Here is a 26,373-nt window from a genome sequence, read left to right as displayed (position 1 = left end):
CAGATGCTGATAACTTGGAGCAAGAATAAGAAAGCATAAAGGGGGGACACAATAGCATCTTGCCAGTATTTAGCAGAAGGTTACCAAGAAGGTGGAGCTGGTATCCTTACTGCTGTGTAATGTGGGAAGACAAGAGACTGTTGGTTGTAAATTAAAACAGGGAAAGTTCCAACTGGATAAACAAAACAAAAAAATCACTGAGAGGATAATTGAGCAGTGCAACCGGGTAAGGAAATCTCCACCCTTTCTTCCTTGAAAGTTTTTGAGATTGGACAAAGTCCCAAGCAACCTGGTCTGAATGAAATCCTGCTTGGAGTAGGAGGTTGGACTACTGATCTCTCAAGGCTTCTACCAACCTGAATAAATCTGTGATAACAGCTGCTCTGGGCCAGGTTAAACATCCATCTAAATTCACAAGGTCTTTCTTCTGAGAGTAGCCAGAAGAGACGGGGAAGAGAAAAGATGAGGATGAGAACTATAATGACCCATAGCCCAGACTCCAGTTGATGGATTTCCAGAGCTGGTAGGGTATATTTTATTTATTAACATCTTGTTTTCAGTTCTTGAAATAATTAAATCGATTCTTGTTGCAGAGCTTTTTTTCCATGAGTATTTGTAATTGCTTTTGGAATCCATTTACGCACGAGGCACATGTTACAACCCGTTTCAAGAGTCTCACAATTTAATTCAACAATGCATGAAGAGTATCACAGCCTTTCATAGACATCAAACACTCCACATTCATTGTCGAGCTCATGTTTTTTCTCATTAGGAACCCTTTTTTGCTTATTATTTACAGAGTACTCAAATTGTAATGAAGTTTGCAATGATCACTTTGCAAGAAAGGCAGCAGCAATAAAACCCCTTTTGGATCCACAGTAGTTGATAATTTTTATCTGTTCTCTGTAAAGTTCAAATACTAAGACTAATTACATAGCACTGAGCCATTATTTAAAAATGCAATATTGGCCTAAGGAATTATTATGAGCATTCATAATATGTTCCTTCACAGCAAGACTAACTCCCTGTAAGGGCCCTTTTACATCAGTCTTTCAAGGGATTCCAACAGTACTTGCAGAAGATTTTTACTGAATAATAATTACAGGCAGCAATCACCTTTCCAGGTTGTTTTTTTTCCCCTCTCACAAGTCTACATACACGTGTACCACTCACTGGAACCAGAAAGCAACTCTACCCAACTATGGCATTTCATCGCGCTCTCACTCACAGCCAGGCTACAGCCAGCCACATTCACGGCAGGATCTGGGCACAGCAGCTTACTAGGAGGGTGCAGTTGTTTAGAATTTGGTATTTTATGTAATTTCTTATTAAAAGATATTTTTTCTCATTGTGACAGTTCCAGAGAAGAGAGGTTAATAACAGCAAAGGGCTGCCCTAACTTGTCTCTCAACAGCTATTAGCTACCCTTCTTCAGAACATTTGTACTGACTTTAACTCGGCGCTGTTACAAAAGTCGACTCCTCCCAAATCTTTCAATGCATTTGATTCCTTCTCATTGAAGAAGCTGCTATTTTCCTCTGCTGTTGGATGCACAAGAAGAAACTAGCTTAATTTGCAGCAAAGATTAAGGTTACATCTAGGAAACCTTTCTAACTGTAAAGGTAGTGCAACATGTGAGGAGACTACCCAAGAAGCCTACAGAATCTCTTTCAGTGAAGATTTTTAACATGACAAACATTTGATTAAGATGGACTAATTATATTTGATCTTGTCTCTGTATAAGGGGCCAAACCAGAACTTCAGTGAAGTCACATCCTCCAATGATTTCTGTGATTGATGGATTCTTTTTGTATTTTAGCTTCTGTGCATTGTGCAAATAATAGTTTCATTTTAAACCACTCAAATCACTTGCTCTTTCATCATAATATAAAGTTTGTAAACATCATAATACCTCTGCAAGAGACAGGGCATGCCATGCAAATTCTAAACATGTCTAAAGAAGTTTTATTCATTTATAGTAAATCACAGGGTTGGTTTTCTTCTTCTAAAGAGAAGTAAACCACTAGAATTTTCTCTTATTCAAGAGAACAGAAAAAAAAATGGTGGTGTAAATATGCTCCTCAGAGATTTACCATTCATAGAGAGACCAATACAGCCCAGGAAACTGGAAAGGCATTCATGCAGTTTAAAAATCTAGTTTCAGAAACAATGGCATTTACTGAACTCACTTATTCTACTGGCAGAAGTTTGTTTTAAATGACAATAGCCTATATCTTGACATAAACTATTTATTCCAATACAATTAATTTTCTAAGGTTTTACTCAAACTACAAAATCTGGGAAAGTTACTTTCTGACTTTGTTCTTTCTTTTTTGAGAGAGCAGTGAAAGCATAATATTTACAAAGTCTGCTCTGAAACAGAGGGCCTTGACATAAAAAAAGACACATTATGTTCAATTAAACCTGTAGAACCAGCTTTAAACCAGGATCATCAAAGTTGGTAAAAAAAGAAACCTCCTTAAAAGTGCCATCATCAAAAGGAACATGTGTACATGCATTTTCAGACAACTGAGTCATATCTCAGAAGCAAAATAGGTCAAGTTAAGAATAAAATGATAAACTGCACAATGAAGTTCATCAATACTTTCAACAATACATTCCTGTAACATATTTTTAATAGAATTTTAACTAAACTAAACACAACCCCCTGCACATTATATATAAACCTCCACTGAGAAAAATGCTCAATTACTTTCTGCATGCATAATGACACTATGCAATAATCTTGAAATTATGTACAAAAGGAATTTAGGTTTTTAACCAGGGATTTAGTCACACTTCATCAGTATCATATTTACATGAGCTCAGCCAAACACAAATGAAAGTTTTACTGTCAACTTACTTTGCATGTTCTGTTATTAATCCATACAAAGTCCACTGAGGTAGTCCCAAAGGTACAGTCAGTTTTCAAATGTCGTGAAGAGTGTTTAAAATCTAGGCTAAATGGATTTGCCAAGGTATGGATTTTGTCCTATGACAAGGTTAAAATGTGTAACACAATTAAAAATAATCTGTAGTACCAGATACCAGCTTTAAAAATGACAGAGAGGCAATGCAGGATATTAAATATGTGAACATTATGCATCTGTAGGATTTGTACATGTGTGTATATTCCTGAATTTAGCAGAAAAGATATGAGTAACAACTATAAATACAGTTTTATTCTTATTTGAAGCTGCAAGTTCCCAAAAGGCACTAATTGAAGGTGAAGCCCCATCATGCTAGGTGTTGTCTAGACAACAGGAAATGGGCTTTCAAGGGTTTGATAGCTGGATAGATAAATCAGTCAAGTCTATCTCTATTAATGGACTTATTAATCCTACAGATAAAAGATACAAAATCAGCAGCAAACAATACAAGCACTTGCAGTATGGGGCAGCATCATAAGTCTGCATATTATTCCAAGTGTTTAACAGGCATTTCTATTCAGCAACAGTACTTTTTAGCTCTTTAACTATTATAAATAATCAGAAGGATGCATACATGGGAATTCAAGGTCTAAAAAGTAAGTGAATATAAGCTATTCTTAAAGTAAGTTACATAAACCCGAACATTTTAAAGTCATAAACTTCCCAGCCTATTAGAAATAAAGCGCGTTTGTATTTTAAGAGGTTTTCCAAGTGCAAGTGTGATTTACATTGTTCAGACACTTACAGTTATTATTCATTTCCGTGAAGCAATGCCCAGGAGAATGGCTTTGCATGATTCATCTTAAACTGCCAGTTCTGTGCTTTCTGTTTACACCTGTGTAGATGGCAGAGGTTTTGTGGTGGTTTCATGGGTTTTTGGTTGGGTTTAACTCCTTTCTCTCCCCCCCCACCCCACAAGTGTATTTACCCTCTGAACTACCTACAGCACCAATACCTGCCCTTCTTACAGAATACTTAGTATATTCTATGTGTTAGCCCTAAAAAAGTTCCATATATTAGTCAAAAACTATCAAGGTCATTTCCTTTAGATGAGTTATGTTTTGACTGGATTTTTCAATTTTTTTACTACAGCAACATATGGCCAATCAGAATACGAAAATCCCATCTGTTTGCAATTGCTTTCAGCTACTATGTTTTAGTCTGCTGGTAATATTTTGCATTCTAAGCTAAGCAGGACTTAAGATTTTGACTTTTTTTTAAATAGACCTCTAACAAAGGGGAAGATTTTGAAGCAGGTTTAATTCAGCAGTGATCTTTTCAGGATCGATTTTCAGGTTTTTGATTCTATACTTTTATCAGAATAATTGTATTTGTATAATATCTATAGTTCTATGAGAGATAAAAGCATGGAGGAAGTTACACCCCCCAACCCCAAGTGTCTTTAATATTTATAGCACAATAAAGCTTCATTGTGTTGAGATCAAGAATTGTCTCAGTCTATGACTTAAAGCCTTTAAAGGAAAGAGTTTATAACAAAGCATGACTGCTCCTGGCTTTGAAACTACATGACACTGGACTTGTCCAACCAGCTTTGAGTGAAGTTCCTCTCTCATCATGCCTCAAGAAGACTTCCTGCTAAACAAACACCTGGGTGGGGAAAGTAGCTGGAGGAACCAGGACTGCAAGCCTGGGCTGCATTTCTTTTTACTGGATTATTTATAATCCATACCATTGCTTCTTTCAAAAACTTGTCCACTTACATGTTCTTAGAAACTTTGAGTACAACACATCACCACTTTTAAACACAGCTAAGCTGCTTGAAAATAAAACCACCACACCACAGCAGCCAAACAGTACCTCAAGTTTTTGTAAAAAATAAAAAAAAAAAAGAGAGAGCACACTGTTTAGTATATTTAATCTTGTATTCACTACATAGTTTATTATGTACCTCTGTACCTTCTGAAGCAAGTAACCGAGTGGTACATACACCAAATGCTATGAAAGGTGACTTATGAGATTGTTATGCTTGCTAGGCATCAACCAGAACAAGTTGCATATTTACAGGACAAGGAAGTCTTTAAGATTAGTGTCTGATAAGGGAGTAAATAACCATACACCAAACAGGAATAATAATCTAAGTATTTAAATTATTAAACCTACTGTGCATCAAATCATCTCACCACTGTGTACGATGAAAACTTTTGAAAATAAACACCTGATAAATCATCCATGCAGAGACACAGTTAAATAAAAACTTATACAACGTACACAACCAAATGAAAATTTCAGGACAGATTTATTAGCTTGTGGATGTTCTTAATTATTTGAAAAACTATAGTCTTACTACCAATAGTAACAGTGAACTGTAATAAGACTCTAAATCTCAGGGAAAAAAAGAAGTCACTTATTGAAGAAATGAAGAATAAAAAGATGGAGAAAATGAAACCAATCTTGTAACGTAAAGCAAACATATGGTGGGCAAGAGCAGTGGTCCCCTAGCATCGGCACTGTTACTCTGTCACTACCAACAAGGCTTACTATAAGTATGAATGCAAAGATACAATGCAGAAGGCGTACCAGAAGGAAGGCAGGGGAAGATTTATTGCATTCAATTATTTTTGTTTAAAAGTTTCCTCTGGGGCACAAGCACGTAATATATTGTACTTTCCATTACCTGGTGCAAATATAAAACATACCTGAAAAACACATTTCATGCTTATTACATGTTAAAACAACAAGTAAGATGTCATGGCATGAATTTGATAGATTAACTGCCAGTTACTGATGTTGTACTATATTAGTTAACAGCAAATTAATATCATCAGGCATATTTTCTCTCTTATACCTAAAAAATATTAGCACGGAAACAGAGATTCCCATAAATTCTTGTTACTAGATTCTAGAACAGGGCTTTTAATCTAGCCTGGGACAAGATAAGCAGCAATTTACACGTTTGCTTGCAAACATGTTGCTTATAACCAGAACCTATTCTATGACTGTAACCTTCTCTAATTTAGAATATTTTAATACTAAAGCCCACAAACCTATATAGGTATCCCCACCATTGTTTCACGGTGATACTGATTCTACTTGACACACACACACTCTCTCTTGTAGTTCATGAAGTAGCTCTTAAGAAGCATTTCAACAAATTGAACTGAGTTTACAGTAACCGTCCCTACTACAAGACCAGAGTCTTCCACCAACACCTTTAATTTAATGTAGCTTTGTAGATTCACTGTTAACAAAGGAAAAATAACGAGAAGCCAGCAAGCTTTCTCTCAGCGTACTTAATTACTACAGAGCCCAACCATCTGGAACGTAGTGTCATCGTATTTGTTTTGTCCTCCACATTTTTTCAAAGCAAGGAAATAAATAGCAACTCGACAAAACAATTAGATGTAAACTAAGGTGTGAAATGTTATCATGTTGAATGTACAGCTAAGTTTAGCCTTTCATGCTGGATGAGCATTTCAATTACAATTAACTGCAGGAAGTGACATTGCTCCGTGCCTTTCCTGGCTTCACCTTCAGAAAAAAAAGATGCAGATGCATTAGTTTTGGCTAAAGCACTCCAATTTCTATTCCAACACCACTTCAAACCATGTCATGAAATGAAGCTTGTTTTAATATATAGTGGCCAAGTCCTGCAAAGCCCCAGCCCTAACCATGAGTTGGACATGTCCCCAGTGCTGCAGTATGTCAAGCTTTCCTTAAAGGCTCCAGGACAGGCAGTTCTTCCATATTACAGCTATATAATCTTTTGCTTCCTCTGACCTGAGAAGAACACAGTGGTGACTCTCTGGCACATTTCCTAAGTAGAGGGGGTTAAAACCAGAATTCACAATCTACTTTCCCCAGCCCACTGATAACACTTAAATTTCTGGTGATGGTTTTGTGGAAATTGAGACTGTATGCTGTCACTTCATGTGTTTTACAGAAAAAATGGACACAGTGGTTTTACTTGAATTTAAAAAAAATAAAATCTCCCAATAACATCAATCAACATAATTTTTGAGAATTTTCTAGGCTTTACTTGAATTTCTCAACATTGTCCAGGACTCCTTGCATCCTGCTCATATTCACTGCCTGAACTACAAAGTTTCTCTTGATCTTTATCTACCTCTCCCTTTTCTCAATTATCAGAATACTACCCTATTGCCAGAATTAATGTGTATAAATGTAAGTTCTCCGGTAAACTGTACTAGCAGTAGCAGGATGTTCCAGCCCTTCTAGGTGGGTAATGGCAACTACAAGTAGTCACCCTATATGACAGGATTGGGAGTAGTAATTCTATTTAAGGCAGCCTTTGGTCAACAATATAAACCAGCAGCTGTGGCTCCAAGTAGCACTCCTGACCTTTGGTTTATATATCAATTTCTAGCTTAGTCTTCCAGACCCTTGGCTGCTATTTGGGTTCCTGTCTGGCTCCAGAGCCTTGGCTCTTGACACACTGGCTACAGCACAATTGCTCACAACCCAATCCTTCACACCAGTCAAAGGATTTACCACTTCTTCCTGGGAGTTCCAATTCAAAGAACTGCTTTGTCCCACACATTCACAGCTTTTTGTTCAGTTACTATTTTAAAACAGGAATCATCAAAATTTATTCCATTGTCCCAGGTTCTGAAGATTTATTGTGTAGATATAATACTGCTGACGTCATAGTCAATAAAGCACTGAGTAATACAGAGAAATTTCACAGCCAAAATTCATGTTATGCATATATCATTGCATTAGTAACATGGTCCAAATTCACAACTCCAGGCTCTAAACCTAGAAATAGTATAAAATCTACAAGGAGAAATTATCTGTCTCTGTTTTTCAAGTGGTTTAAGTATATTTGTATTGCTTATCTTTACTGTCCAACCCCGAGTACTAGAAATTTAATTGAAGCAAAGAAAGCTGATGTACACACATGCTCACACACTTCTAGGAATTAAACTGAGAACCACCAACTCATTTTACTTATCCCCACAAAGAACACTTGGGAAAATCTTTGCACTTTGCCTCCATAACATTAGCAATAGAAATGAAAACAAAACAGTACCCTAGATGTTGAAAAGAAAACAGGCACCTCTTTGAAGAGCGCACTGTGCGGTACCTGCACCTAAGCCTTTGCTATCATCACCAGTGGTGGCACTTCCACGTTTCAAGCTTGTCTTTCAGGCACATTTTCACTCCATCCAAAATACAATTTACTTTAAACATTTTTCTTACAGCTACTTTCTGTTTTTTTCCAGCCACTCCCCAACCCTACCGACATCCGAAATATTTCTCCAGCACTTTTCCCACTCCCAAAGAAACTGTCAGGTCTATAATCTATCTAATCAAAACATACTGACTGGCATAGGCAGGGCTAAGCTGTGAAGATCAGGAGTCCAAACTGCAATGCATATCAGTGGACACAGGTTGATTTAAGTTAATGTTAATAACCACTTCAACCACAAAAAGGTTTTAGTATTATCTATGTTCTAGTTTTATTTGTGTAAGTAATTTAATTTATTTGCATAAGCTTAATGACTTGAAAAAATTATTAATAGATATAAAAACCATGGAATAGAGGCAGACCTGGGCTACGTTTTTGATAAATTAACTTTCAGTAGTACCTATGGTTTAATATGGAATGCAAAGAGGAAGCAGGTGTCTTTTAAATGCTAACATTTCAACGTTCTTCTTCAGCATGCCACAAAGCATCCAAATGACTGATAGTCCTGTTCTTTTGCAGAAGCAGCTAAGAACACTGCTTCCCCCTCCTTTGCAAAACAACTCTTTTACCAGCTTCTAATGCAGATTAAGTTATGACAATATAAACCCAATGGAGTTCAGAGTCATGCCACTGAAAAACGCAGTAATGAAGGAAGATTCAACCTCCAGTTCAGTGATGACAAATGAGCTACACAAGCTGACATTCCTAGCTTTTGCCAAAAAAGCAAATCAATAGCATCTTTAATGACTGGCAATCATCTTTAATCAAACCAAACAACTGCCTGAGAACCCTCCTGTGATAGGAACAGGACTGTAAGTACATGCTATAGAAGTAGAGGAATGGCTCTGAAACTCCAGCTCTAAGAGAAGAGCTCCACTGCTGCCAAGAGACAGGTGGCATGTGTAGAACTGCAGAAAATAAAGCTTTGAAGGGTCAGGATTCAGCTTATCATTAAAAAAAAAAAATCAGTAATAAGATAATAAATACAGGTAAAGAAAATATCACCCTTTAGTTATATTAATATGTTCTAGAAGTTAAAATGAAGTTAAAATGCAGAAGTAAACAAACACAGATCTCTCTTAAATCCCTATATTCTCTTTTTCCAGGTCCAGACTTAAGGAACTATAGTGTGGAGGAAGTGGGTTTAATTAATTAAAAAAGAAGCAATAGAAGACTGCAGCTGTTCCTGTTTAAGCACACAGCTTCAGAAAAGTTTGCTCATTTTTGCAATATTGATCTCAAGGCATTCCATCCTGGCTTCCTTCAGAAGAGGATGAAGAACTTGAATAATACTGTACAATATGGCTAGCCTTTCATCCAGAACATATTTTCTGCTTTTTGTTTTGTTTAAATTAAAGAAATATAACTTTAAAAGAATTTGGGAAAAAAATCTGCTATGGAAAAAAACACAGCTGCTGAACTAGAAAGGAAAATTGTGCTGATAAATTTTTATTTTAATATTTTGGAGTGCTAAGCAAAAACTATAAAAAAGAATGTGCTGCATGTAGATCATTTTAGACAGACAAACAAACAACTGTGACTGGTTTATTTGGAATCTAATAAGTACCCTTAATGCAGAAGGGGCAGAAAGAAGTTCTGTGTAGGAATCCTAAAAGAGCAACTATCAAAAAGCTAGTGAAACGTGCAGCCCAGTGAAAGGTTCAGCATCTAATGATAACAGCACAGCAGTGATTCAAAAGCAAATAAATCCTGCTAGAATGAAAAATCAATGAGCTTTGAGAAATTCTGACAATGAAAAGGTCTCTCTCCCTGTGAGATCAAGTGGAGAAGCCCCATTAACAGAGCAGCCATCTGCTTTTTCCTGCTTGTTACGTACTGTGCAGCCATTCGTGCTACTTTCTCCATCAATACAAGGGCATCCACAACTGAGCAAATAGGCCCAAAACTTGAGGAAAAAAGAAAAAGGAAAAAAAAAAAATCACCTTGGGTGACCCAGAAGGGAGCCTCGCTGCTGAATAAGCTTTGAGATAAAGGACAAATTCATGGTATTGACAAATGACCCTCGTGTCTCCTTTCATTACCCACCATGTTAGCGTCTTTCTAGACAGGCAAAAGGTTTCTTATATAAAGAGTGAAATACATACGGTGGAGGAAGGAATTTTACAAGAGACACCACATAACAAAGTGGTGGTAGATAACACAAGCTTAAAAGAGAAAGGAAGTAAAAATTCCACTCTCTTGAAGAGAAAATTGGCTCTGTTTCATTCCCTGAAGGTGACGTTCATAACAAAATCCAAAGCAACAAGTGGTTTGGATTTGGGGTCCATTTTATCAGCTGATAGTTGAAATCTAGCTGCAAGCAGGGAAACATTCTGGCTCCACTCATGGTAGTTCTCTGATTGCTTTGCATGACTTTCAAAGCAAAAAAGTAATTGGGAAATAAATTCATACAAGTTAAAGAACTATTAATTACAATTAATGTTCAGACATTTGCACTTACCAAGACCCCCTTATTTTAGGCTGATCACAGTCAGTCACGTGGACGGTGCACCGTGGAGGAATGCAATGAATGTTTTGGCTACAGCACTAATTCTTTTCAGTGAATAAATATATTTGCTTAAAAGTAATGCAAAACATACATACTCCTTTCCAGATTCCCTAACTGCTTTCTCTTCTTTTCCCCCTCTCCTTTCTGAGGGACTGTATTTAATGGACAAACAGTTCTTCAATTTAGTAGTCTTACAGTTAATGAAGAGGGTATGCTGGCTCCTTACCACTAGAATTCAGATCTGTTTCTCTTCAACAAGCTATTCTTCAATACAATTTATACTGAAAGTATAATACGAGCAGACTGACTTTATACTATGGCTCTCAAGTTTATGACATGAGAAAAACATTTTCTCTATTACTATAAATTCTAATGATCCACTTTTAACTAGTAACATAGGTTTTAGCTCTACTGATGAACTTGCATGCACAATATTGATTCATCTTTTATAAGCCTAGTGCAATGCACCAGAAGAAAACAACCCAAATCAGTTACCATCTTGCAGCACACTGACTGTGATAATAAAAATAACGTTTATTTATATACATTTTCCCCCTCAGAAATATGCTAGAATGAAAAAAAATTGGCATAGAATATACATCAAGCAAAATGGTATTTTAGAGTGATAAAAGGGATGACAACAATTTAAGAGATAATAATGCCTGCTTGTGTCCCAGAAGAACAAGCTGTAATCTCTTGGTAGGGTGGTTCAAACAAAATAACATTTATTTAAAACACCCACCCCCCCAACCTACTCTGTAAGCTACAGATTTCTGACTTTTAAAAAGAATGTACAGTACTATCATGGCTTACTACGATCTCTCAGATGATTTCCAAATGTTTCATTACTACATAGTATGGGATACAGTTTCTGATCCAGATGCTTAAAAGAACAAATCTAACAAAGAAATTTAATCTGAGCTAGACTTGGCAAATTTTCCAGAAAAAAAAGTAGAATGATGTTTTGGAAGCTGCTCAAACAAAAGCCAAAATGGAAATATGCCTCTCTCAACTGTACCCTAGGCTGCTGTTAAAAATAAAAGGACACTTAGAGTTTCCACAAGTGTGAACTGCAGCTGAGGTTTATAAAATATAAAACGTAGATGTCAAAACTGCCCAAGACTAGTTCTTTACTTTTATCTAACACTGAACCAACCATTTGCTCCACTGCATTAACAAAAGAAATATATAAATGAGAGGTCTTGCATATACAGGAAAGATTCTGTATCAATTAGAATGAAAATACTCATTATTTTTAGATTACTGTGTCTTTAAAAACACATCATGGAAGCATGGAAATGGTAGAAAAATGACACAAGTCCACCAAGCAAAAGTAAGGCACACCTCTATATAAACTTTACTCTGACCATTTCAAAGCAGAAGCTAAATGTAAGGAGAAGTTTTTTCCATCTATGTACTGGGAAACTGTGGGGCAGAGAGCTCAAATATGTTTCGAGTCACGTATGATTTACGTGAATTCAAATGTGCTGAGGTATTGCTTTATCTGATAGCCTTATTCCTCCCCTGAAGATAGACAAGGCTAAATCTTTCTATAGCCACGCATCTATCTATAAACACCATAAAAATCTTTAAAATCTTAGCCAATTTTTTTATTATTATTATTTCAAGCCCTTCAGAGAGGAGAAAGAACCAAATTTATCCTTGGCTTCGCTTACTTCAGGCAAAGAATTTGGCCAAATGTTTGTATTCCATCAAGAGAAAGAAACTATGAACTTAGACAATAAAAATAACCAATACCATATACAAATTACATATGGAAGAATGGTGGTAATTGTCTGTCTTCCCCCCCCCCCCCCCCCTTATATTGCTGTATGGTTGCAATTTAAGAACTAGAGAAGTTCCCAAACTAGAATTCCTACAGTGAACTAGCCAGACGTAACTACTACAGAGAATATCCCTGCCCACTGGATACCACAGTCTGCATGCTCTGATCTATACCGTGGATTTAAATTATGTAAATCTATAGTAATATATTCAGGTTATATAAATCAATATTATTCTAATTTCCTAGAAAGGAGGAATGGCTTCCAGAAAACATCTGCAACAAATCTAATTCGTTCATTCTACTATAGCCATTTGGCTCTTAAAGTGTGAAAAATGGCTATCACTTAGTAAACCTAGTGTCAAACTACTTGAAAGTACACTCACTTCCAGAATATAAGAAAAGTCAAATTACAAATGCTCTTACCTTGATTGGAGATTTACATTTTACAATAGAACAGAAATTTACAAGTAGGGAGAGGTCAGTATACAAAGTTAAAGATGAGAAGTTTAGTTGCATCTAGTGAATAAACGTTCTATGGCATTCAGATGCTTTAACTACTTCATCAATATTTTAATTATGTAACAAGACACAGCAAAGTATGATTTAAAAAACCACGACTATAATCATTCCTACGCGATGTTTAGACTCCTGTCAATGAATCGTGGAGCTTTTAATTTTCCCTGTGTGCATGATTGCTATTCTGTTTTGAATTCACACCCACAATGGCCAAGATATTTCCCATAGTGATAACAAAGAGGGGTTTTGTTACTGCTGATTGAGGGGTCAGTGGCAGCTGCACTATGTGGCTGACATAATCAGTATAAAATACTGGCTTGTAATGATGGTGGTTCATTAGAATATAAAACAATTGGAATGTTGAATCTGTAATTTCAGCAGCTGCTACTGTAAATTTTCTGTAACTTTTAAGCATCAGCTATCAGCGCACTAACTTTCTGCATCTCCACATCCCAGATCTCATTTTAGTAATAAAAAGTGTTTCTGGGATTGTACCACAAATCTGATGCTTGAAACGATCCAATATAAAACATAATCCTGCAAAACTTGTGATATTCTTAATCCAAGCCATTCCAGAGATGCTTTTTGCAATGCAGATTTGTCCTAATGTAGCAGGGGAACAGACTAAAGCATAAATTGAGACCTAAAAGTAAGGGAAAGACAGAAAATTTCCAAGACAGGCTTTCCTTAAAGCCGTCTTTGCCTGCAAAGATGATCTGTGTTTCTGTAAGCAAAACCTTGCTCTATTTTGGCATCAGCAGAGCAGTAGTGCAAAGGAAGCAAGAAAAATTATTGTGTTCTGTCACTCACAACTTCAGTGAGCAATGGCCTTGTCTGATGAAAGATTGCTTGATGTCCGTACTAGGCAGACAATAAATCACAGTGCTGATGATTGTCTCAGCACTTGAAAAAAAATTAATATATGTTGGGCATGCCTAACACAGGTTTTTTTGTTCTTACATTTTTAAATATCTCTCTCTAAAAATATTTAAAGAAATTATATATCTTCTAAAGTGAATTTCAATATAGTGGAACTCAAAAAAGGCTGACAAACTAACATAGAATTTTTCTAGCAGGCAAAATGCCAGAATGAGCAGGGAAGTAGGAGACTAATTAATGCTTCATTTACACTATTTATCTATTAAAAAAACCCAACCCACTAATATGTAAAGCAGCTCTGGAAGTTCAGCCTTGAATTTAAAAAAATAATTAGCTCATGAACACCAACCCTCCCTTCCTCCCCTGCACGTGGGTTTCCTCAGAAGCCCACTTCTGCAGCAGCACCCATAAGCAGACATGTTTTCATGTATCCCAGGCAGGCTTGTTCCCAAACTGTTCTGTTTTAACAGTCCTAAAGTGACAGAGGCATGAGATTAAAGATCTAGTGCCACACCAAAATGGCAATAATCTGTCAGCATCAGTGATAAAAACCATTCTTGACTAAGAGATCATCCAGGTAAAAGCATTTCCTATCAGATGCTATGAAATCGTTCTACAATACTTGAGGGAATCTACATAACCCGTCTCTAACCCAGACTGCAAAGGAAAGATTATCTTCCAGGTTGGGAAGGTAACATTTACTGGCTTCCCTCAACCCCCCTCACTCCTGTCTAGATTGTACCTCTGCTGACCAGCTTTCTCACCCATGTCTAACATCTCCTGACACACGGCAAGCTCTATTAGAGGAGACAGAAATGCAGCTGTCATCAACCTACTGACAACTTTCTAACAGCATATTCACCCTCCTAGTGACACCTTATGTATAGGAAGATATTTATGATTAATGCAGATTAAACTGTTGAAAGAGAAGAAATAGTAAGGAGTATAAATTGTGTCATGAGAATATACAGGAGAAAGAATGGATTTGATGTCTGAGGAGTTGGCTTTGTTCCTGTGCTTTATGGGGCAGTTTCTGCATCCATCTTTGTATTGGGTGTGAGTTAGCAGTTACTCAAGTGCTATCCCTTCTTGTCAGTGACCATGGAAATATCCATTTATACAGATAAACTTTTAAGTACCTGGTACTAGAATTCAAGACAATGAAGATTTATGTCTCAATAAAGGATGACATCAAAAAAGCATTAGTAACTGCACGCCAGCATTCAGAGGTTGACATGTATTTCTCACCAAGAAGGATCTTGTTTCCCTTAAATATAGCTCTCAAAGAATTAACTAAAGAATAAAAAAAGAATAAATTCCCTGAATTGGTATAGAGCTTTCAGCCTTATCAAACATGAGTATGATGATAACTACATGGAAGATTTTGCAATGACAACATGGTATAGACAAGTGAACATTGTTTACTGTTCTTCCCAGAGTAATGTACCCATTTTTTCATCTTTTAATTAGGGTCTATCTTCAGTAAACAACAATTTTCACAAAGAATCTGCAACCATTCTTTTAATGAGAAAGATAGAGGCAGCCTGTAAGTATTTTCAATGCATATTGTGCAATTAAAACAGCAGTGTCAGTTGCAAACAGCAATGACCACAGTGAGCATCACCCCCTCACCAAGAGAGGGGGAATGAATGCGGTTTTGGCCAAGTGAAAATAATCATATTCAGTGTCAAGCCTAAGTACAGCAATTCAGACAGATAACTCCTGGGAGACAATCAATTCTGGCACCAGCAGAATGATGCAAAACAAAAGACCTTTTCCAAGGTCATGCATAGCTCTTCCCTTTCAACGGTGTGCATACAGACTCTCTGAAAATATTTAATCCACTTAAACTCAGGTAAGTTCCAGCACCCCCCTGGCCTCTCCCACTATTGCTTGGAAATTCTCACCAAGCCTTATGCAAGGGGCTCAAGAATCGGTGGGGTGGGAAATAAAATCACACACTGAAAATAACAGCAGATTAGATTTAGTTATAACAATTAGAAAGGGTAACTTAACAGATCAGTTTAAGTAGCAAGGAAAGAAAAAATGCAGAGCAAAAAATGTCATTTCATAGGAATGGAAAAATATGGATTGGGAAGCAAAAGGAACAGCACAGTGCCAAACTGATGCTGAGACAAGTCCTTTTCAGCCTGATTGAACAATGAACTGCAACACTTCTGTATACTTTTATAGAAAGGAGTGTGTTTGCATGTGCTTGTATTACATTACAAACACATCAGCATGTGGTATTGTCACTGAAAATTAAGGAAGCATATATTAAAATCTACAATAATCATAGTTGCTGAATCTCTGTATTAATAGTATACCTGTGCATGTTCATAGCAGTATATTCCTGTAATTTTCAAATAAGCCAAGTAAAATAAATAATTATTTCTGCAATGCCACAGCAACTATTTTCAATTTGTATCAGTCAAGTGATTTATCAAGCCAACATCTGTATGCCCAACAGCTAACAGTGCAGTAAAGAGAATTTGGTCTCCACAGAATTTCACTTTGATTTTTTTAGAAGCGGAAGATACATCTGTCCTTCAGAAATCCTCAGCAATGTTCTATTACATGTGAAAAGTTTAAAGAGTAATTTACAGCTAGCACGCCCAATTTATTTTACCTTGTATTGTATGAAGCAGCCACCACATTTAAATGGTGGTATCTGCTGACACAAGCAACTGTCTAACCCCAACCAAATGCAGTTAGACTTGAAAATTATTTACTGTAAGTAACATCAGATGAATTTCATTACCCTCCTAACTCTCAGAGATATCTGTTTCAATTCTCACATATAATAAATAATTGCCAGTCAGAAATACTTTTCTTCAGAACTAGTCCCTACATCTTTTAGGTTATATTGTCAACAAAAGGAATATTAAGAAAATTTAAGCTGATGTAACGGTTTTCATGGCATCTATTCGACAACAAAGCTTGTATCTAAGATCTGACCACTCACAATTTCTAAACCAGATTATAAAGCTAAATCCATGCAAACCCTTAATGGATCAGGATTTTATTTCTAGCGCTGCAAAAACTTCAGTTGTAGCCAAGTCTTATCAGCTACAGTGGCAGACAGATTACAGAAGATGTGCCGTGGATAAGTACGAAGCGCTACCAGCTTAAACCAATTACACACTTAGCACAAAGTTGTCAAACTACAGATGAATGCCAAATCCTAACATGTAATTTCTATCATGCTTATAAATTTTAAGGAGAATTAAACTGAATAGAGATCTGTATAAAATGCAAAATGTAGCTGGGAAAACATATGGTAGAAAGAACAGTGTTCGGAAGTACGTAAGATGTTAGCGGTGTGTAAATAAGGAAACCATGCTAACTCGAGAATTGCCCTTTGACAGAATCTGTGGGATTTTTTACTAGAAGCCCACCGTTCAAACTTACCTGCATCATTGACAGACATAGCTGTTACATTCTTTGCCAGCTGAGAGTCATTTCTCTTACAGTAAGAAGCACAGTGAGATATAACTGCAAAGCAATCCGTAGTTGTCCTAATTACTCTTTAAAGGAAGGAAAATGTGTGATAAAATGCACGTTTCGTGATTCACTTCCTCTGGTTTACTTGCTTTGGTACTTTTAACCTGTAGCTTCTGATGGCCTTTTACAGTGCTCTTAAACCCCATGAAAAAAAAATCTAGACAGACAATCACTGTACCATTTAAGGCACATAATTAGCAATTATTTCATGCACACTTCACAATAATAATCTGTTACGTACTAAGGGAAAGAAACATTAATGAGCTACTTCTGGTGCTGCTCTGTGTACTGTTTGCATAATAATGAGGTCCAATCTGCTGGAAAACACATAAAGGACAAATTAATAAGGTCGTCATTTTTGTCTAATGATGCTTAATACAGTTTTAGCAATCTGCTCAAGACAAAAGACGGTCACTCAGACATAGCCGATTATGCATTCGCGTGGCAGATGAAATCTTTATTAAACAGAATGATGAATCTGATTAACATGCGATAACAAATATACAGTCTGCGAAAATGACCGTGCCACCTCCTGCAAGCATCCCTCACGTCGACTATTAAGGCTTTACTCAGATTGAGGTCAGACTGGTATTCCCGATAGGCGCATTAAGATAAAAGTTTGCCAAATGTGGTAACATGATGAACAAAATAATATCCTGTTATATAAAAGCGACTGTCTCAACAGCTGACTGTCTAATCAGTTATAGCACCAACTCCTTAATAAGTTTAAAAATTTAATTGTCAGAGTTTTGTTCACCTTTTAAGATGTGAAAGGCAATTTATTACGTTAGCTAAGCTAGATCTTAAAGCACCCTGAGTCTTCTACATCTATGGTACCGAAATATTTTCTCTAAGTTCCAAAGCACTGTCTTCTATAAAGTTGTTATGATTTCACAAAGATGAACTGCAAACAGGAATATACAATTATTAAGGGTATTTTAAAGGTTATATAAAATAATATTAATTTACATGCCACTGATTTAATGTAAAGTCTGAATAAGTTAATGGAGGATTCTAGGTCAATGGCAAACACATGCTGTAACTGAAATAGTAGAAATGTAACAGTAAATTTTAAAATCTGATTTTTCAATATAAATGTCTAATTAATAAATACATATGTTAAAAAATTTATAAAATATTATTTGTAAATCCAACCCTCCATCTAAGTCATAAAAATAGTGTTGCCTTTTTAAATGATTAGCAAATGTAGAGGTAAATTACAGTTATTAAATCCAGTGATTCTATTTTAAGATTGCTTTGCTATAGCAATGTGATTTCTATTAAATGAACAATTCCTTGCCTTCTAGAACCAACTGTACTTGATTTATAAACAGCACATGACACAAAGTAATTTAAGATGACATATGATACCTCATGATAGTGTACACGATTTAACACAGGGTAGGCAGCAGTATAAACTACAATGTTGATTTTATCTCTATAAATATATTGCTCAGCAGCAGCAGGATCTTGTATTCAAGAATACATCGCTGTGAGCTAAACGGACTTAATCACAGCTTCTTCATTTTAATGCAAATGTGTTTGCACTGGTATATCCTAGCATATAATAAATCATAATTTTAAACTCCTTTGACTCATTTGAAATGTCTTCATTTACATTCCTATATTCCCAATTACAAGAAAACAACAGCCATTTGATTTAAAGCAAGGAGATGATAAAATTCAAGCTGTATTTACCTCTACCATCATTCATCCCCAGTCCATTCCCCCTTTCTAAATAAGTAACATTATTTTCACACACACACAAAAGTATCTTCCTTCCTCACCATCACAACTCTCACATTAAGTCATCTGGTAGGTGAATCTAATCATAAGGCGTAGAGTTTGCAACAAAACCAAAGCAGTGAGGCCAGTTCTGACAATAGTTTCATGGGTCTATTGAAGAAGATGGGATATTTGTTTCCCTGAGCCTCTCTTTAAAACAAAGACATGCATTAAGGGATTAGATGTCTCTCCACCAAAAGCCACTAGCTTTCAGAATGACTCTCCAAAGCCAGATGTGGTCTTTTTTAGCCTATGTTGTTCTTCCAGAACTAGAAGTTTACAGGGATAGAATATAATAAGAAAAGAATAGGAAAGGAAGAGACTTATTCAGAAAACCTGTAACAATTATTAGTGTCTTTCCAGCTAAAAGAAACAGAAGTAGTTAAATCTACAGGTAGGCTAAGAACACAAGGCTTGTTTATTTTACACTAATAAAAACACAGCACTTAATGCCAGCTGATTACACATTTGTCCTTGATGCACCTGGGATGAAAGAGCCAGTCCTCCCCTTGGATTGCCAACCTAGCCAGCAGCATGAATAAAGGTGCTGACAGTGTTTGGTTTGCACAGCCAGTCATGGGAAGCAACAAAGAAGTGGAACACAATGCTTCTGATTTCCTGGCAGTGTCAGAGAGCCCCTTATTTTAAATGTACAGAAACAGACTGTTAAAAAGATAAAAGAAGAAATAATTTCATTATACCTCAGAGGAACCCATTATTTCCTATTCTTCCAGTATACATTCACTCAATGTAACATTTCATTATCTTTGATTTAAAACGAATGCTAAAGGACTGTGACACACAACATTCATGGCATATAATGCTTCATAAAATTTGTTTCATCATCACACTCTCATACAGTGCATTTCAAATAACTTTTACAGTGGATAACTATGCACAGAGATTGAAACATAGGGATTTTAGTCATTTTTTGGCTAAGTTTTAGTCTCAGAAATGTCTGATTAAATTCAATTATATTTACATCCATAGTATAAATGAAGAAAAATTTAGGAAAGGCATTGATGTCCTAAGGTTACCTGCACAGTTCATTCAGGATGGAGCCTCACCCTCTGCATTAACTTAAACTAAGGCATTATGAAGAGTGAGTAAAATTACACATAGTTTTCTTGTCTAGATGTCAAATAATTCTATGGAAAATACAGTTTACTCATATTGTTGGAAATACAACACCTACAAAAATTTTCTTCCTGCTGACTCCTTTAACCATGCCCATTTTCATCCATCAGTGTCTGATTATACAAATATATGAAGCTCTTCACTATAATTTTAATTCTCTGTGGTAGAAATTAGATGAAATCATATACAATTCATCTAGATCAAATAAAATTTTCCTTCTATCTTTTAAGAAAAGGCATTTTAATATTTACTGTACATATGATATAGTAATTGTTTTAATATAAAAAAGAAACTAATTCGACTTACCCATGACTGCACTTTATTATTGAAATGAGTAACCTCAGCTCCTATCAAAGGACATGGAGAAATCGACTGAATGACACAGCTCCTGCACTGTAAGTAACTTGTCAGAGAATGTTCCTTCTCATTCCAAATAGCATTTAAAGATAAACCGGCATTCAAGTCTTTCAAAAAGAAAGAAAGAGTGCTCTACACAGCCATCAAGATAGTTTTTAATACAGATAAAAGATCATCATAAATTGTACTTCACACTTCAAAACTTAATGTTTTTATTTTGCCAGAAAGTAACATGGTAAAGAATGCCATGCATTACCAATCCCTGCAGGCTCTGGAACTTCTACAATGTTGTGACAACAATCACATATGATTAATTGTTCCATCCTGACACCAGAACTGGCCAGACACAAACAATACTAAGTACTGAACATTTGTTCTCCATCACCTGAACAACACATTGCATGTTTTGACACCTGGAATAATTTCATATCAAATGCATTACTTCTGCAGAGCTCTCCTTTAACCACTGAGGCTGCAGGGTATATGCTACCAATTCATGGAATATAAGAAATGTAAATGATTCTGTTCCCATTATCCTTTTCTTTTTGATCACAGTAGTACAGAAGGACCCACACAATGTTTGGTTAAACATGCAAAACATGCAGCGTTCAACCGATCTCAGTGGTGTTTTGCCTACTTCCAGTCTACACTAAATTGTGTGTGTTACTCCTTCTGTGTGTCATCCAGTTCTCCCTCCCTGTTTGATGGTTCAGGGAGCAAGACAGCAACTTAGAGGAAAAGTTTTACCATCAATTTCCCCAAAGGTCAAAAGCAAGGCCTTCAAGTCTTGTGAACTGCCCAGTTAAGAGAAAATAAGTGTATATACTTTTCTGGCCAAGTACCACTGTCAATATTCAATTCTCCAAATTCTGTATTTCCAGTCTCCTGAAAAAACACATTGACCCACATGGTTTTGCTGTTTATCTGCTTTCTAGCCAAATCCTGTGCTTGGGACAGTAAGCTTCTACTGCCTTCAGCTTCCCCACTCCATAAAATAGTCAAACTTCCCACAAGCTTTAAATCATCTATCCCATTTATCTAAGGTCAAAGACATAGTTTACAGTTGTCACAAACATCTTTCAGCACAGTAGAATCACTTTTGTGCTTGTTTCACCTTCCAAATATTTCCTGGGATTTTCAGAAACATTCACAATACTTGGCAGGAGTACTCAAAACACCAGTGTCATGGAAAGATTTGATATCTTCATTTCATTTATGAAAAAATAAAACATTCTTTCCAACAAGCTATGAAATGGAAAGATGTCTCTGAAGGAGAAAACAAACGGCCAGAACATTTAATTCATATCAGACTTCCTTCAAACTTCCAGAAACTTATGTAGGAGCAATGGAAAGGTGTGGAAACCAAAGAACAAGGCAGAGTAAACCACTGAACTGTTGCAATAAGCAAAACATTGTTAAACAAAATATCTCTTGGACAAAGATGTAATGAAGCTAGATACTAAGAGATGAGGATTATAAAAATAAGGCCAGAATTATTGACAAATAGATAGGCAAAAATCAATACTAAGACCTTATTGACACAAGAAAGAAAACAGTGTTTGCAGCAACCACATTCCGTCAATTGCTAACAGAGAAGAAAACAGGTAGAATGCATGGTTTGTAATATGGTATTTGATGTCCCTTACAAGGATGAAATTTCTTAACAAGGAAACAATTATAACAAAGCTTTAGTACAGCTTTGACCACATTATGTAACAATTTAATGAAAGGCAGACTATAGTCTTTTTGAAAGCTCACATTTCTCTTGGCTTAAAAATGCTTTCCATTAAAAATATCTGCAAAACCTGTAAAGTGCTGTTCAGGAAAGTAAGGAATAGTGGGGCAAGAGACTTGCACTGGTCCTCTCCATTGGAGATTTCACATACAGATCAAGAGATAAAAACACATTACCAAAATCAATAACATCTGCAGGAAATGCAAGAAAACAATGTGTTGTATTTAATCTAAAGGTAAAGCACTTGACAGATGTTAGGTGGTATTTATCAGTAAGATTTACCTTCACCTTTCACCGGCATCTGATAAACCTTCAAAGTTTCTTTCAGATGACTAAGACTAGCAGCATCTGAGATGAGCAACAGCGTATCATCATCTTCCGAAATGGCATCTAATTCACACATACAATTATTAATGGAGTCTTTAGTTCTTATATTAGTATTTCTGAAGAGTTTCCAGATTATTTTCAGTTCAATATTACCGTAGCGAGCTTTTCTCAAAATTCCTATAATTTAAAAAGTGGGGTGTAAGACTTATATATACATGGTTTTGAATACAGTACTGTTTGAACATACTGCAAACTTTCCACATTTACAAGATGGTAATTTAGGCCCTGATCCAATACCCACTGCAGTCAGTGAAAAGACTTCTATTGATGTAAATGGACCTTGGAAGAAGGCCTTATTTAAATTTTTTAACGTGTCCAAAATTTACTTTTCAACAGATAATTTTCCCCTTGTTATTCCTCCCAAATTGACCGGTGAGTCTGAATCCACTTTGAATAAAGTCATTTATTTTTACATTTTCTTCAAGCTGGGCAGATTTTTTAACTTTCATTAATCAACTGACAGATGAGATTCAGTTTAAACAGCATAAAACTTCTTGCTGACAACAGACACCTTGGTAACTGTACACATTGAAGTACCTCAGTGATTCAGAATGCTTCCATTTAATACAGAGTGATTCCACTTCACAAATTCTACACCAAATTGCAAAGATGATGCTGATAAATGCATACCAAGGAGATGCAAGTCTATCGGTGAGATTAGAAAAGTCATGAAGAAATACGTTATGGCTGCTCTGGGAAAAGAGGCAAGAAGCAGCCGCCCTCACCTGGGCATCCCTTTCTTTACCCATAAGGCAACATGGACTTTGCTACCTGGCATATACCTTTCATGGGTCCAGAAGCAATAGGAACACCTCTCACACTCCTTCAGGCTCAGGGGTGGTTTGCAAAAGAGGAGATTTGTCCTTTTTTGATTTCATCCAATCCAGACGACGTCTGGTTTAGCTTTACGACCTGACATTCAGTTCAGCTACATCACGCAACAGCCATGAGCTGCTTGCACACAGTTCCTGCCTACTGAGCCTGGCCCCCCTCACTTTTATGGCTGAAGATGACTGAGAGGGTTGGTTGGTTGGTTTTTTTTGCTAGAGTGACTTTGATACCAGTTCCATGCTTGCTTTGTCACTTAATAAGCCTCTCAAGCAGAGAAGGGAGGGGATAATGAAGGGGCTGCTGTAAACAAGACTGTACAAATATAATGTCTCTCCATTACACACCTCTTCATCTCACCCCCCGTATAATTTCTAATACTTCCAAAAAATGCAGCATTCTGGCTTGTCTTCAAGGTCATGAGACATACTTACAAAGAACACAAAAGCAAATACCTTCTTGCCTTCTAATTTCTAAAGCCAGTTAAATCCTCACTAAATTCTCTTGGAGCATGCTTTATACAATGTTTAAATGTATTAAGCATCAATATCAAATTGTCTCTGCATGTAACTCATGAGAACATTTTATAATTAGGTCATCACCACACATGGCCCAGTAGCCTGAAGATACAGTGCATTTTTAAAATGTAGCAGATTTGTTATTACCTTATCAGCTATTAGATTTCCCAAATTAAAGTGCCTTACAAAAACATAGAGAATTTCCAAGAACATCTAATCCAAATGGGTGAACTGAGGACTAAAATGCAAACTAAATTAATAAAAGGTAGGTTACATATTGAATAATAACTGTGTTTTTCTGTAAAACTTTTGACAGTTTGATTAAAACACGTATTAGATTTAGAGTTTCTGTGCCACAATATTACCAAACTTTTCACAGCAACTGGTAGCAAATTGACACCTCATCCTGAGAAGGAATGTACCCCAGTGAACAGGCCACTGTGTCACAAATTATTTTTTCGGACTCCCATAAGGTCTGGACAAGTTGCCTTCAGTTCACTCTTAAATACCAGTCTGATTCCCATTGTACTTAAAGATAGGTCAGAGTGACTGGGCCACTGAATCAAGCAACAGAAACGTGTCAGAAAGACATGACATTAACAGTAACTTAATTTCACTGAAATGCCAAATAGTTGCATTATTTTGAAAACTTCTTTCTCCTCCACAAAGGATTTTCTCTAGGTCTCCAGTGCATTTCCACCAACTCATTTATCTAGTTGCCATGTCCAGTGGAGAAATTAATCAATTATTCTAAAATATCCCTCCAGTCTCCAAAACTGTCCAAGTAAAGAGGTGGATTACAAATCCTATCATTCCCAATCTAAAACTAATGACAGTTCCATAGATCTTACCCTCTGCTTTTGGCAGTATTTCAGCTCCACAGACAATGCAATAAAGTCCTTTCTTGCAAGGCTGGTGTGTTTCCTTCTAACAAGACAATATATAAATTCATGCAAATATTAATTTGCATATTGTAACTATGCAGATTGAAGCATTTAAATATGAACACCAAAAATATGTCAAAACTGCTTCAGAGAAATATACTATCTGAAATGCTCAAAGAAATGTCCTTGTATCAGTATTTATATTTTGTATTAGCTAATAATTAAAATAAACATCATGCTAAAAATGCTTAACCTAGCTTAAACGGAAACACTTTCATGTAAGATATGGCCCAGGCTATCAAAGCCTTAGTTTGGAATTTTGCAAGGAGTCTAGGAAGATAAGTGCCCAACTCTCATCAACTTCCAGTGCAATTATGTTCTTACAATTTAAAAATCCTGCCCTAAAAGATATGTACTAAGCAGAAGTCAGAGGCACCACTTACATTGAAACAGGAATCACATATGTTACGAGTTATGAGCTGGACTCTAGCAGTCCATACTTGCAGCTTCTGCTGGTATTAAAAGGACTTGAGAACACTCATGAGGAACAACCGTATCTATTGAGTGTGTAAATCAAAGATCTAGAGCAAACCACACTGGCCATGAATAAACTATTTCTGTGTTATTTCACTTAAAAGATTATATATTACATGGTCCCTATTTCCCTTGAACCTTAGCATTCAAGAGTGGCCACTTAAAATGGGTGCACTTCACACGGTACCTTTTCTTTACAGGTGGGGGCACTGTGCCTAACTGTAGCTTTTCTTCGTCTGCATTGTCGCTGAACTTTCAATCCTTTAATAAATTCAAAATGTTATGATTAATTTACACAAAAGTGATCATTCCTGGCTGCTATATTAAAGAATGAGAGGAATTATCAATAATTTATGATTTACAGATTGGGGAAGCCCAAAGAAATAATTCTTGGGAAGTTGGTATGTTGACTTCCCTTCTATTTGCAGGGTGCAAAGTATTCAGTTTAATACTGGGAATCACCTTAAATATATTTACTTAGAAATAAGGAATATTCTAACCACTAGCAGATTAAATACCAGTTAGATATAAAGACAAATTAAGGTTGGATTTACACAACTTTTACATCAGAACAAATGATCCACCCCTTACCACTCAAACCCATTGGTAATAGAAAGGATTTCTATCCATCAGTTGTCCCAAACAACCCATCTATGGTCAGGATTTGAGTTTAGTGAATTTGTGGATGAAGACTTTTCAAGAAAAGTAGGCCAAATGCTGATATTTCAATACATGTTTTAGAAATAATGGTTGAGGGGTATTTTATATAAAATGTTTATCTTGTAAATGAATGTAAAATATTTAACATGAAGGTGGCCATGTCTGAAAGGATTTCCAATCAACATAAGACACAACACAAGATCAAGAAAGGAACAATCTGCTCCAGATAAGGAAAGGATGAGGGATTTTCTTTT

At 36.2% G+C, this 26,373-nt stretch overlaps 1 protein-coding gene across 1 annotated transcript in view; it reads right to left on the bottom strand.

The window, feature by feature from the left end:
• The window catches only part of BRIP1 (BRCA1 interacting DNA helicase 1), a gene marked incomplete at both ends in the record, with an annotated part of 111,136 nt that overhangs the window by 26,946 nt on the left and 57,817 nt on the right, over nucleotides 1–26,373 (bottom strand). Inside the window, 4 exons of the mRNA XM_084272840.1 lie at nucleotides 20,523–20,680; nucleotides 22,591–22,812; nucleotides 24,893–24,968; nucleotides 25,647–25,720. Coding sequence (XP_084128966.1) covers nucleotides 20,523–20,680; nucleotides 22,591–22,812; nucleotides 24,893–24,968; nucleotides 25,647–25,720 — 530 coding nt within the window. The remainder of the gene's footprint in view (nucleotides 1–20,522; nucleotides 20,681–22,590; nucleotides 22,813–24,892; nucleotides 24,969–25,646; nucleotides 25,721–26,373) is intronic.

The sequence above is a fragment of the Gallinula chloropus genome (genome assembly GCF_964237585.1).
Source record: "Gallinula chloropus genome assembly, chromosome: 19".
Classification (NCBI taxonomy): domain Eukaryota; kingdom Metazoa; phylum Chordata; class Aves; order Gruiformes; family Rallidae; genus Gallinula; species Gallinula chloropus.
Note: the sequence above shows the minus strand (reverse complement) of the source record. Positions and strands in the feature narration are given on the sequence as shown.